Genomic DNA, 14,446 nt, shown 5'->3' on the forward strand with positions numbered 1-14,446 from the left:
CAATGCTCTCTCTGCTAAACAAACTGTGTTTGGTTCCGCTTATTCTGAACGTTTCTTCTTTTTGCCTTCTTTGCTTTGCTCAGGGCTTGCTTTTTCCTTTCAGTAGGCTGTTCATTCCTTTGGCAAAATGAAACTCTCCTAAATGAACCCAACTCCTTCTTGGTACCCTTTTGTTTTGACACTCGGGACACAGCAGATTTATAGACCTTCCTAAGTCGTAAGTTCGTTTTCTTTTTTTATTTACCTTTCACTGCAGCCCATTCGGAGTGAGATTTCATTCTGCCTCCGAGCAGGACTGACCTGCCAAGAGGAGCTGATCCATAAATCTTTCCTTCCTTTCCTTCCAAAACAGAATTAGCTGAGTTTGCCTAGGAGGAAAACTGTTCTGCCATTGCCGGCAGTCAAACAGTGCAATTAATTAGTGCTTTCCCTTTTCTCTTTCCTCTAGTCTCTGTCTGCTGCAGTTGAAAATGAGCCAGCGAGAAGGGGGAGGGGAAAAAGGAGAGAAAAAGATTTGTTTGAAGCATTTATTTTTAATTAAAACTTTTGCAATGTGATACAGTTCAATGGTGGTGCACCTATTGCATCATATCTCATGGTCATAAGTTTAATCAAAACATCCCAGCAGATGAGTGGAGCTGGCTGCAGGCTGGGCTGATGAAAAGCAATTGTTCTCAGTTCATGTATCTGGACTTGGAGCAGGGTGGGGAGTCTGGAGCCTTTGCTGCTTTACTCTTTGTTTTCACATGTGTGGTAAGTGGAAGTTGAAGGCTGATACACTGCAGGTTGATGCCTGGGATACTGGCTTGGTTTGGCCAGTAAAAATTGACTTTCTTGACTGCGACCTTCTGGGGAAAACGGGACACATTCTCTGTCCTTCTTCTTGGTGCTAGTACTGAAAAGCAAAACACGTGAGAAAAAGATCCTTGTGAATATGTCAGATCATGATACATTTCTAGGAAAAATATCTTGCATGTAATTAGGAAACAGGAGTCCAGGGTTCTTCTAGACCTGCATGGCTTGGGTAAGCCAATTCATTTCAAGGCTGCGTGGTCAGTGCATTGTGCGAGGGTCAGGTCTGTTCTTCACTGTGTGGAGGCTGCCAACATGGGCTCATTTAAATAGCGAAACAAAATGCTTTCAGATCCTTGGAAAACACTCTGCAGATCCAATGTCCTTTTTATTTTTAGCTCTTTATTAGTTTTAGCAACCAAGTGGCCAGATGTTAGCATTATAAAGATGGACAGAAATAAGAGCTTTCTTGATGCTTAAAATTGAGACTAGTTAAATGCTTAAAATAATTACAGCAAAACTGTTGTGTAACCACCGTTCCCCCAGTTGTGTATGGTATGAAGCATGGATTGTATTAAAACTTCCCAAGTATTTGGGAACTATTCAGCAGCACAGCAAACATGAAACTATCCTAAAATTAAGAACAAGGTGATGAAGAATATTCAAATACATAAAATTAGGACTTTTCTGTACAAAACCATGTAGCAAGACACTGTCCTCTTATGAAGAGTGTTAAGAACTCCTGAATCCTAAACCTGTGGTGTTTTCACAGCACTTCATCAGTGCTGCCTCTTGATTGTATCAGTGGGGAATGTTAAAACACTGTGCTGCTAGGGTAGCAAACTAATTCCTCATTTTCTGGCATATTTGGACTTCTTTTTGTTTTTTGAGGGCAAAAGGACAGTGGGTCAAAAGTGGAAAAGGTACTCAAAGAATGATATGGGAAAGTACACGTTCAGCTGAAACTGTTCTGTAAGGCAGGTATGAAAAAGCAGAGCGCTTCAGCTCCATTCCTTCCTGTCTTGGGAGACAGAGCATGTCACAACAGTGCTGAGCAGACAAGAGCTGCTTGCCAGCATTTAATTTGTTGAAGATTAGGAAATTATTCCATTCTTACAATACCATGTCAGTCTAGAAATACCTTTGAACTCTGGGGGATGTGAAATTAAGATCTAGCCTCAGATTTTGTAGTGTTTGGAAGCCAAGACTTTATCAGGGTAAGAACTGTACAGATGGTTTAAGGGGAATTGTATAAATAGTGTACCTAGATACAGTGGACTAACTCAACTTCAGCTGTCTTTGAACTTTGGGGTAACTATATCCAGAACAGGATGCTGAACTTACGCTTTTTTCTTTGTGATCTAGTAGCAATGTAGAGGTTAGCTATTTCTGCTTTTTTTTTTTTTTCCTAACTGCAGGTGGTTGCTAAAACATTGCCCTCTTCCTGACCTCCAGCTTTCCCCACTGAAAGCCTTGAACCCCTGTTTTTTTGCTAAATGCTGTCCTTACTCTGTCCTAGCCATCCTGTGCCCTCATCGGGCCAAGGGCAGAAAGCTGAGATGTCTTATATATGTATATGGCTGAGCTGAACATCAGCTGATGCTTTTATTATTTACAATCACTTCTAAAAGCACCGTCCCATCTGTTGGGGTCATGCCATAAGCAAAGGCTTCTCTTATGATCACAAATGATAAACAAATAAAGCGCTTGGTGTCAACAGCCTCACAAATCTGTTCACCACCTGGAGCTCGAAGCAACTCAGCAGTTGCAAATCACTACTTGTCCAGAAGTAGAGCAGCAGCTTCAGAAGTTGTGTAAGTAAATAAGTGTCCTGACGTGGGCACCAAAAATAAGTGTGTGCTGAGCTTTTGCCAGGTCTCAGTTGCTGGCTGCTGAACAGTTTGGAAAATGTATCCCCTCATTCAGGTGCTCAACACTCGAGCAACCCCAGTGTCATCTGCTTCTCTAATAACCAGCCACTGTTTTACCCTGCAAAAATAGCCACACTGAAACTGCTGATCCTGGAAGGAGGAAAGTGGTCTTCTTATGATTGTTGTCCTGATCTTACCTAATTACTAGAAAATTAGTCTGAAGCCAATGTCAAGCTCTGGGACCGTCACAGCTAGTCTCCCTCACCCCAAGCAGTTCCACATGCTGCTACCATGCACGCAGGAAAACAAATATCCCTGATTGCTCTGATACCAAATACCTTTTGCTGACCTCGCTTGAAGAGAGTCCCGTGTAAAAATGCGTTTCGCTATAGGATTTTCTCACTTGGAGCCTTGCAGGGGTTTCTGGGTTCTGGTGATTTATTACTCCTCAGCAGTCCTGTGGTTTGCAGAGAGCCCTGCTGGAAGCACACTAGGGCATAAGGGTAAAAGTATCAATTTTTTGCCGAAAACCACCCATGTGCAAAGGCAGGAATGGTGTTTCAGGCTGTGAGATAAGGCTCAGGGAATGAAGCTGTTGGGGAGCAGGAGCTGCGTTCAGCAGGTGGGAAGGTTTGAACCAGGGCCCCCTGGCCCCCTAGAGCATGCCACAAGGCTAGACGCCCTCCTTCGTGGCATGTAAGCTTGAGCACTGGTTGAGGTTGACTTTTTCAGGCCAGTTTGGCTGAAACAGAGGAAGAATGTTCCAGTGGTGTGTTGGCATTGCCTTTCCTGTCCCACAGTGGCCTGTCCCAGCAGGCACTGGCTGGGAGGATATAAACTGTGGGAGCAGGATCTGCTGTACCTTCTGCATAGCTGGCTGGTGTCAGCAGGTGCAGAAATATCAGCGAGGGCAGAATTAGTAGTGTAAGGCAAAGGACAGCTCTCTCCTGATTTATGCTCTTTGAGCTGCCACTGAGATGGTAAATCAAGGCAGAATTTCTGCCATTTCACTTGGTGGTAGTAGATCTGCACACAGGCTGGGGGAAAAAAATCCACAGTAAGAAGATATAGATACGCTTTACACAAGCAGTTGTTGGCTAAGCAATTCTGATCTCATCTCTCATGTACTTCCTGGGTGGTTTAGGTGGGATAACTTAAATTTAATGGAAATATTTTGATTTATGGTGTTGCAAAGATGTGGAGGGGAAAAGCAAGGCTTAATTTGTATGCAGACTGCTGTGATTTACACTGTATTGGCAAAAATTTTCCAAGCCCACTTTGTAAGCGGCTGAATTTTCCATGTGACTGAAGTGGTTGTGGGGAGAAGTGCCAATCAACAAGCTTCAGAATTCCTTATGTACCCTCTGCACGGCTGTTTACCTGATACCTGATGTATGGCCCCACAACCCTTCACGCTGGGGACGAGGGTAAGGAATATAGGTCATCAGCAGGCCAGGCTGGTAACACCTTTCCTCTGCTGGTGATGAGTTACTCACCAAAATAGACTCATTGAGGCCTATAGATCATTATGTTCATTAGTGGTGATTCATATTAAGAGTTTCACAATCGGGCGTGTTGGTGTAATACGTTCCTTTCCACAGTGCCATTTATCTTAAGGATCTCAGAATACTTTATGTACATTAAGCTTTAATCCATGTTTTACCACCAGCAAGGTAGGTAAGAAGGATTGTTTCCCTTTTGCAGATGAGGTAAACTGAGGTACCGAGCAAGAAAGTGACTTGCCCAAGACTGTGCAGGTTGTTTGCAAAGTTGTATACAGAGCCATCTTGCAATGAGTGCACATTTCCCATACGTGGCCATATTTCACTGCCCAGAGATTTAAAGGAATATTTGATTTCCTGGGGCTAAGGCTGAGCAGAAATCTGTCTATAGCTATAAATTCAGGCGATCTGAAGTGAATCAGAGCTTCCTGTAGTGTCTGGGAGTGTTTAAATTTGTCATCCCAGACTGGCTCTGGTCTGAAAGGATTGGAGCAGAGCTGCTGATTTACTTCTAGGGCTGGTATCCACTGGTTGGTATAAAATGTAGAGTTAAGAGTCAGTGAGGAAATCTGCCTCTTATCTATTCAGCCTCATCTGCCTGTATGGTCAGTGGGGTCAGTATGGACAACGGAGGATAGAAGTGTGATCCACCTGACTTCTTGAGTTACCTGATAGAGGGCTAGGTGAACTGTGACTTGAGATTTAATGTCAGGTATAAAGGGAGGTTAGGAAACTATCTCAAATGAACCCTGTCCTAGTGTCCGTAGAGAAGCAGATTTGCATGAGTGGGGACAGATTTTGTCTTGTTTGCTCTGAGTTAGTCTCTTGGGGTAATTAAATGGTTGACTTCAACAATGTGTGTCCTAATAGCTCCTGAAAAAAAAAGGCAATGAAAATAGACACTCTATGCTAAGGAAAACGAAATGCACAGCAAGAGACTGCCAGCCCAAGAAGGCTAAACACAATCTGGAAGAGCAAACAGGTCCAGAGAGAGGAATTGACTTGGTTGTGGTCATTTAATAGCTGAATGGCAGAGCCAGGGAAAGTGTTCCCCTCTCCCTGTTCTCTCCAATGCTCTTATTTCTTAACCACGTTGCCACTCAACTCACCCTTATCTACCTCTTCTTTTTTCCCTTCCAGGGTCCCCTTCTCTGAGGGCATATCCTCTCATCTCCGTTATCACCAGGCAGCCCTCTGTGGTCCCTCACCTCGTGCCAGCTGCCACCAGCTCCCGTGTGCTGCCTGCCCAGGCCTCCTCAGGGACTGCAAGTTCGGAGACCCCAGCCAGCGAGACCCATGCCAGCAGTGAGTCGGAGGCAGAGCAGCCCACACCTCGGTTAAAAAAGCCACGCCGGAGTAGGACCATCTTCACAGAGCTCCAGCTAATGGGCTTGGAGAAGAAATTCCAGAAGCAGAAGTATCTGTCTACCCCTGACAGGTAGGAGTTTGCTGGGCTGGGCAGTGAAATACAAGCTGCCCGCCACAGATCAGACTCTCCACTATGCACCACCTCCTAGAGTCATTTTGCTGTGCAGGAAGCTCTCGTCTTCATCTAGGAAACATTCTGGTTCACTGCTTTATCTCAGCAGTGCATCTGAATGCTCAGTGTCACCTTTGAGTGTTGGTTCCTTTTCAGGGACAGCACTGACAGTGACTGATCTGAAAGACAGCCAGATCACACCTTGTATTCATCTGTAGCTCACTTCTGTCCCTTTTCGATATGGGGACAACCAGGCAGGGTAGAAACTATCTGAAGGCCTGTGAGTGGCTATAAATACTGCTTAGAAAGGAGCAGGAAAATACTGCTTCCTAAACTAGGAAAAGGAAGGAGAGCAAAAGGGCTGCTGCAGCCCTGCTCAGCTGTTCTCATTCCCATACCAGATGCTCCCTGGCTGCAGTGTGCTGCCTTCTAGCTCCACAGAGATGCCTCTGCTGTTGGCCAAGAACATGGGCAGATGACCAGATTCAATTTCAAGGCTAACTTTTCCTGGGATCAAAGGTGACGTGGATAGGCTGTATCAATGGAAATGTCACATGCTGATAAATGTGCTTGCTAGCAGGCACTCAGAGATGCACAAGAAACAGAGCAAAAGCTCTCCCTTTCCTGTTCTTGCTAGACCCTTGGAAAAAAATGCAGCCTGATTTCCTCCTGGGATCCAGTGGTGTATGGCTGTGTCTCTGTGGAGGCTGGGAGATTGGCTGTGGCTTCAGCTGGCTGCTGAACTAGCTTTCATCTAGCAAACCTGGTTAGCAATTCGATGAGGAGCTAGTGGCCTGTCCATCAGGGAAATAGAGCCAGGGATGCATACATTTGAAGGCTGCCTTGCTTCTGTCTCGAGTTCTTAGGGAGTGCTTGGTACCAAATGGATGAACTAAAATAAGGAAAGGTTCTATCTATTTTAAAGACCTTGGACGCTACTCAGCAAACTTAAATTACAGGAAAAAGATTTTGTCCAATTCCTATTAAGTTTGTAAACCTAGAGAGGGTTTGAAAGGTTGACCAGACCTTGAGCTCCACAGATGGCAGAATTCCAATATTTAAATTGGTTTTGAAGTCAGCATTCTCTACTTGTACTGCCTGTCACAAAGCCAAGGATCACAGCTAGACCAAATTTCATGGGCAAGACTGAACTGTCTTGTACAGTTTCAGAGTTCCTAATGCTCCTGTATTGACTCCTCACAGCTTCACATAAGCAGATTGTTGACACCATTGCTGAAGCACTCAGGGCTGGTAAATTAAATTAATAGTATGACTGTTCCTTGGCTTTGTATGTGCTCGAGGCTGATGAGCAATTCCTGTCCCTGTACCGCTTCCCCCTCTTGGTTTGTTTCCTTGGGTTTCTAGGCAATGCTGGTTACAATAATGTGTGTGGCAAGAGGTGGTAACTGGTTGCAGGTAATCAAAGTGTGATAAGATGTGCACTGTGGCAAGAGTTAGTCAAGCAGTGTTTCTCTGTGAACTCATGGCTGGAAACGTGATGGTGAAGCAATGGGTTGTGCTCTGTGTTGAGTCCTGCAGCTTTTGGCCTGGGTGCAACATTGTACTGCTTGGATGGCAACTGGAGCACCTGGTTTATTGGTAGTAAAGGAGTGCGCTATGAGGGGATAATGCCTCTGCTAGATTCTGCTACTCACACAACAGTGGTGGCATTTTTAAGTCAATGGGATATCTTGCAGACTTTCTGTAGTGGCATAGGCAGCAGGCAAACCAAACCTGTAGGGAATCTAAAGTGGGAAAAAGAATGAAGCTAGGAGTATGTGTGTGAGCACAGAGCTGGTGTGGGGTACAGAGGTGTTTGTAAATACAAAAGTGTGTCTGTCTGCCTCAGGAACCCAGCTGAAATAAAAGTCGTAGTATGAAAAACTTGGCCTTGAACCACCAGTGTGTTTCTCCATGCAAAGGTGGGGAAATATTTGCCAAAAAGCTCACATAATCCAGAACACCTTGGAATGTGACTCTGTTTGAGCTGTCCCCACCTGCGGGACTTGCGTGACGCTGGGGCACTTGCCCAGCATTGCTGAGGATTTCCAACTCCATCCGTTGTGCAACGCCATTACAACACTGCCAGATGCATGCTACTATCACCTGTGGGGAAGGATAAAGGGTTACTCTGAGCTGTATTTGCTTCATATCCTGGGTTTTAATGAATGGTTTCAGATGAACTTGCACAGGTTGGAGATTTGCAGAGAATGATTCAGGATTATGGGCTGTCTGCCACATATACCCTTAAGCTAAACACGCAAATAATAAATTCATTTATAAGCCTAAATTGCCTATAGTAGCAGAATGCATAAGAAATTAATAGATTTAGATGTACTACTACTCCATGAGAAATGAAAAAGTATCATTATCCCCATTATGTAGGTAGTGAAGATGAAATATGATATAAGGAGCAACGCTTTCAAAGGCAGCCTGATGCTGAGTGTCTTTCTTCTTACGTGTTTGCTTCAGACACCATAGACCTGTTTTTCAGGGATGCTGTGTACCAGTAGCTTCATGCACAAATGTGGAGTGTCAGCAGTTGGAATACCACAGTCCTGTGCTTTAAAAAGGGCAGAAAAACCTCTGATATTTGTAGGCTTGCTCATTCCTCCATGAGAAGGAGAAAAGAGAACGAATGAGAGAGTTCATTTCTCAAATCAGTGCTGCAAACACCTAAATATTCTTGCTTCTTCTGTAAGAGCCAGCTATCTTTTCATCCAAAAGTGGTTTACCACTTTTGTCTGACTTTTTCTCAAACAACAGATTGGAGGAACAAATAGCAGTCTTTTCTGGCAGTCCTCCTGTTACATGCACTTAGTGTTGGATTGGCTGCCCCTGGCATCTGGGCTCTTCTCGTCCTCTGTCAAGTCATTTCAATGTCTGTCTTGTTTTCCAGGCTCGATTTAGCCCAGTCATTGGGGCTGACTCAGCTCCAGGTGAAGACGTGGTACCAGAACCGCAGGATGAAATGGAAGAAAATGGTAAGTGGTTCATTACCATTTTCCATAGTCCTTAAACTGCATTTAAAAGAATGGGTTCTGAAGCTGAGTATAGTGTCAGTGATTTGTCTCTATTTATACCAAATTTTATTTTCTTCTTTCTGAATTTTTTTAGAAATACACTTAAAAAAAACACAAAAAACCTCACACTACAGCATATGTGGTGGGCTAGTTGTACAACAGGCAGTAAGAAGAATATGAAGACAAGAGATGAAAGAAAATAAAACAGCAGAGAAAAGAACCAAAGTATCTACCTCTGCATTTTTGGCATTCTTGTGATCTTAACACTTGTGGGATCGGTTATCCATGTAGACCAAAAAGATGATATTGCTCAGTGGGAGTCAATGCAGTTTTAAGCACTAATATAACTGATTCTTGCTTTTCATACCTTCCTTTCACCTCTTGTACTTCCAGCTTTAATTTTCCAATTAAAATGCTTCTAGAAAGGAGAGCTATCCATAAATCCTGCTGGGAACTGATGCTGTGCATTCTCCAGTGGAGATGTTTATGTATTCCCACCCAGTAGAGGAGATGCAGTTCTGCACTGCATCAGAACTGAATTTTTGAGTGTATGTGAGAGCTGCAGAAGTTACTGCCACTTGAAACAAATTTGGGAATAGCTTGGATCCAGATCCTTGGCTGAAAGTGTCTTCAGGCTGCAGCTTGTGAAGGGGAAGGGAATTAAACATAAGAGCAGACCTATTCTAATGACTCCCTGCCTTTACACAGGATGTCATGTGTAACACATAGGTGTCATGTCTTTTAATGCAGGAGTTACAAAAATAATAATAATATTAATAATAAAGACTATTTCAGAAGCCAAAGTGGAACTGGCAAGAGAATAGGCAGCCAGAGGAAATTCTGGCTAAAGTATGACTGTTCTTACTTGGGCTCTGATTAAAGCAAACACTCGAAAAAAGGAAGTGAATTCTGCATAATATCTTTCTGTATGTAATCTTGAGGACTCTGTGCTTAGATTGCTTTTGGGCCTGCTGTAGGAACTGACTTAGACAGCTCCAGAGTTCTAGGTGTCCTTACTGGTATTGTTTGCATTTAGTTTTAGTTGAGGTAATGAGTGAACTCACTCCATGAATGCAAGAAATTTCTATGAAGCTGCAATGGTGATCAAACCATGGATCCACTCTAAAGTCAAAACTGAATTTCATCCTACCCTCTGAAGGCAGTCTCACAGCAGTGACGTTCAGACTGATGCTGACTGTTAATCTCTTTGCTCCAGGTGTTGAAAGGCGGGCAGGAAGCTCCAACGAAGCCCAAAGGCCGTCCAAAGAAAAACTCCATTCCCACCTCAGAGGAAATTGAAGCGGAAGAGAAAATGAACAGCCAGGCTCAGAGTCAGGAGCTGGAGGGATCTCAAGCCCCTGAGGAACCTAAAGTGACAGAGGAGAAGCCAGAAGGCTCTTCAGAGACAGAGAAGTCTCCAGAACATATACCAGCACCCTCCTCAGAGGAGGCTACGCCATTAAGTTAAAAGGGAAAGAACGAAGGGAAAGGGGGGATAAAAAGAGAAAAGAAAAACCAAAACCAAATATATATATATGTGTGTATATATATATATATTTAAATATGTATGTAATTGTGTGTGTGTACATATATATATAAATATATATATATGTAGACCTTGTGTATAAGTCGAAAGATTTGTCACTTTGTGCCTTTGGGAATCAGCCATCATGGGCCACAGTGGAACAAAGACATCCTGTGTGAGTGGTGATGACCTGTCTCTCTGGTGGCGTGTGTACGCCTTCCCACAGATAGTGACGGAGTTCCAGAGAAGCTGGACGTATTTCCAGAGAAAACTGCATCTAGAAACCTGAGACAGCTCCTGGCAAATAAAAGAGAAGGCCAGGGCTCCTTTCCTGCTGCGGGAGGCAAATGTGTAGTGATATGACTGTTGGAGGGTTCAGTGTGTTCGCTTGGCTTTATCCTTGCCTTTTAGTAGTGCAAATGGACAGAGGACTTGGTCTGGTCTCAGACCAGGGACAGCTAAGAAATGGGAGCTGTGGTAGCACCATTTCATCATGTAACCAGCACTTGTTTCTGTTAGGGATGGGCCCAACTTCAACATTTTTAGGAAAGAGTTCAGACCCATGGGTTTGCTTTGGCCCCATATAAAGATCAAAGCTTCTGAAGAGAGATTGATACCCGGGTCAGCGTTCAGATTTCATATCTCTTGGTTATTTGGGTGCCGTGTCTGTGAATTTGCAGTGATCCAGGATAAAACTTCGAATGAGATGAGGATTTGGATTTGAGTCTGCTCCAAAAGGTTTGGGATGCTTGGATCTAGGATTTTTGCTTTGGGCCCACTTCTAATTTTTGTAAGGTTTTTAAAGAGCATTTAAATGTTTCCAGGGTTTGGGGAGAAGAATGGATTTAAGAAGTTGTTGCAGAAAGTTCGTGTTTAAGATGTGTGCCAAGAACAGATGTGCATCATGTTTCATAAAGTCTTGTTAAGGGTGCATTTTGCCCAAAGGCTGCAAGAGATGTATTAAGATAACCTTTATTTTTTAATTAAAAATTAAATATATAAATAAAAACATTGCTGTTGTTTCTCTTTCAGAATGCTAGATTTTTATTTTTACTTTTCTTCAGAATGCCCAGACACTTCTGGGCTAGGTTTTTCATTCTAACAAACTGGAGAAAATGGGAGTCATCAAACTTTCCGTAACACCACAATGCAGGAAGCACTGTGCAAACTCCTTGTAGCACCTTGTGAAGGTAGGTGAGGGGTGCTTTTGATGCCACCTTGTCCCTGGGTGCAGATGAACGTGTCAGGGTGGGATCGCTGGTGTTCTAGCTTTTTTTCTGTCACCTCCCCGCCTGCACTTATATCTGGACAGCCAATAAACGAGGGGGTGCGTAACAATTCACACACATAGTTCTCAAGTGACTTATTCAAGGAGTGTTCAGTGGGGAGAAAGGATTTCTTTTCTTTTCCCAGCTTCTTGCTCAATGATATTTGAAAGACTTTAAGTCCACCTCAGCATTAGCTCTGCAATGGCACATGCATCTGCATCAGGTAATACTTACATGGCAAAACTCCAGCTGACTTCAATGAAGTGCATTGCTCCACTCACTGTGCTAAGTACTTAAATACATTGTAATCTACAGATTTAGGTGTACCTACAGGTTTGATGCACCTAAATCTAATAATAATAATAATAATAATAATAATAATAATAATAATAATAAAATCACCAGAGTTGAGCAATGCTCTTTTGTAAGAAACTGAAAATCTCAGGCACCTTATGCCATTTAGTTATTTTACATGGAGATGGAAAATGGGAAAACAGATTTCCCTCTTGCCTGTTGTGTTGAAAAATGCAGTCTGTGAGATACGAAGTCCTTCCTCTGCCATTAAAATGTGTGGAAATGTATTTCTTTGAACCATTGGTCATTCTACAGCACCGTAACATACTCATGAGAGGCACAGGGAGAGGTGGCAGGACAGATTTTTGGCACTTGTCTGGTTAGCTGGAGTTAGGATACAGTATGTTGTTGCAGATTCCTTATCTGTGGAAGACTTTTTTCCTCTCTCTCTCTCTCTCGTCAAACTGCTTTAGTTCAACCATGTCTATTGGACTTGAAATGGCATTTAATTTAAAAAAGGCCTATAGCCTGTTTATACAGGAATTAGATTAGATGGTCTATGAAATATATAATTGTCGTGTATTGTTCTTGGATAGTAGCAACAGCACTTATCTCAAAATAAAATGTTCCTACAAGTCTTAAGTGTGGTATTACTCAGTGAGGGTAAAGGGAGCAATTTACTGGAAATAATTTTTCTATTGAGTTTCACCAATTAGTTTGTAAAATAAAAAATAAAAATAATAATAATATAAAGTCTGCAATAGTCCACTAGGTTTATTTGGATGCTTAAAGAGGTCATTAAATCAAATTTTATGTGCAGATCATTCTGTAAACATTTAAAACAAACAAACAAGAGGTCCAACCTGACCTTCAGGGAATGCATCAAAGATATTTTAACTCCTCTGGGTTCAAAGTGGAGACATCTTCCAGTCCATTTTTCTAAAACTTCTCAGAGCTGTAGTGTAAGCACAGCATTTTGTAAACTTTAAAATGTCAGTACCCTTTCTTTCATCCAAAATGCGTTCCATAAAATGGAAAATGCATAGTGGATTTTTATTTTTGTATCTGACAGCCAGCGTGTTTGTCTGTTTGGGGGAATTTTGATAGATTTACATGGGGGTTGGGGAGAAATACAGAAACAGGAAAAATAATGTTCTTCTCCTGAATCAGGAAAAGGCTTGTGGTGTTTCTGTGCTACTCAATGAAAAGGAGAAATATGAAAATACAAAATCTCAAACTTTTTGAGGAAGATAAATTTCTAAATCACAAACAAAGCTGGTCATTTTCCAGCAGAGTAAAATAAGTTTTGGGAAATGTCATTTCCCACTTCCCAGATGAAAATAATTGTTTCTGACTCAACCCTACTTTACAGTGGGAACCATTCCAGTGACTTTTTTTATTTGCTAATCCCATTCTAATCACTTATGAGTCAATCTGGGTAAAAATGCAATACTCTAGCTGTCTGGGCTAGTTTTTAATGAGTCCATAAGACACTGAAGGTCATTCTGTTCCTCATTTAGATGAGTAGCAATCTTAGCGTCTTATTTTTCAGTGTGATTAAGTGCAAAATTAGCTGCCTTTAAATGCTGTCTCATACTTGCTTACACTAAACTACTTTCACTGGCTTTCCTGGTAGCCTCTTGAATGTTCATGGAAAGCATGTTCTGAATGCATATGTCTGGATGGAAGGAAAACAGCAGGGCATAAGTGGTAAAAACAATGAATTATCTCTTGGATAAATCTTTCTGTTCTTATTTGTTCTGTGTCGCATCTGCAGCTGGAGAAAAACATCTACAAATTCTAGTAGCACTGAACACTTACCCTAGTCATTGTAGGTAGGCAAGTGATCCTTTTCCTGTTTTGAGACTCTCCTCCATTGGGTTTATTTCTCCTTATTTCTCTTATTTCTTCTATCTGTTGTCAGTACTGGGGAAGTGTTGAGCTCTGTCTGAGCCTAGCAAGGAGAGGAATTCTTCCTGGATCTTGAGGAGTTTTTGCTGAGCCAAAAGCTTGGCATGTTTGTGAGTTTTGTACCAATCTGTGGTTACTCCTGAACCATTGGTCTAGAGCTGCATGGGCTTTTCAAATTTTGAAAATTAAAAGTGCATGTTGTTCCTCAAAGACCAGACAGGACTACAGCCCTGCAAATACCCAGTGCCCCCAGCACCACCATCCCCAGTCCCCTTTCTGTTAGAAACAGTTTTGTTGGTTCTCCCCAGTTCTGACATGGCACACCTCTGAAGGCTTTAGCAACAAGTTTCTAGGAGACAGAGATTCAGCAGAAGTGCAGGTTGGGCACTTGTCTCCAGCTAATTCACTGGTGCCTATTTAATTTTTCTGTCTCTATCAGCAGTGTTCAGATCACGCCCTGGAGAAGCGATGTCCTCAAACCCCTTGGCACTGAGATGGTCCCCTTGGTGCAAGGTGCAATACTCGGAGATACCACTTTGTCCTGGAAAGAGCCAGAAACCTTAGAGATGAGGAACTTTTCAACAAGTATGCACAAAATGCTTCACCTTTACCAACAGAGTGGCATCAAAGGGCTTTCCCAGTGTCTTCACACTGGTCCTGAAGACAGTTTAATCTTTTAGAAGGCCAGTGAGTGTTTGCCTCCCAGGTACTGAGACCTCCTGTCCTAGGCTGGTTTGTCACCTATCAGGGGAGTCTGATCAGAGACGTGTGCCCTTGGGG

At 42.7% G+C, this 14,446-nt stretch overlaps 1 protein-coding gene across 2 annotated transcripts in view; it reads left to right on the plus strand.

Moving 5' to 3' along the window:
• Window positions 1-11,202, plus strand: part of BARX2 (BARX homeobox 2) — a 52,446-nt gene extending 41,244 nt beyond the window's left edge. For both annotated transcript variants that reach the window (XM_050715037.1, XM_035555762.2), the window contains 3 exons: window positions 5,306-5,603; window positions 8,545-8,629; window positions 9,885-11,202. In XM_050715037.1, the coding sequence (XP_050570994.1) occupies window positions 5,306-5,603; window positions 8,545-8,629; window positions 9,885-10,136 (635 nt within the window). In that variant the 3' untranslated portion in view covers window positions 10,137-11,202. The remainder of the gene's footprint in view (window positions 1-5,305; window positions 5,604-8,544; window positions 8,630-9,884) is intronic.
• Window positions 11,203-14,446: the final 3,244 nt, after the last annotated feature.

The sequence above is a fragment of the Cygnus atratus genome, chromosome 22 (genome assembly GCF_013377495.2).
Source record: "Cygnus atratus isolate AKBS03 ecotype Queensland, Australia chromosome 22, CAtr_DNAZoo_HiC_assembly, whole genome shotgun sequence".
Classification (NCBI taxonomy): domain Eukaryota; kingdom Metazoa; phylum Chordata; class Aves; order Anseriformes; family Anatidae; genus Cygnus; species Cygnus atratus.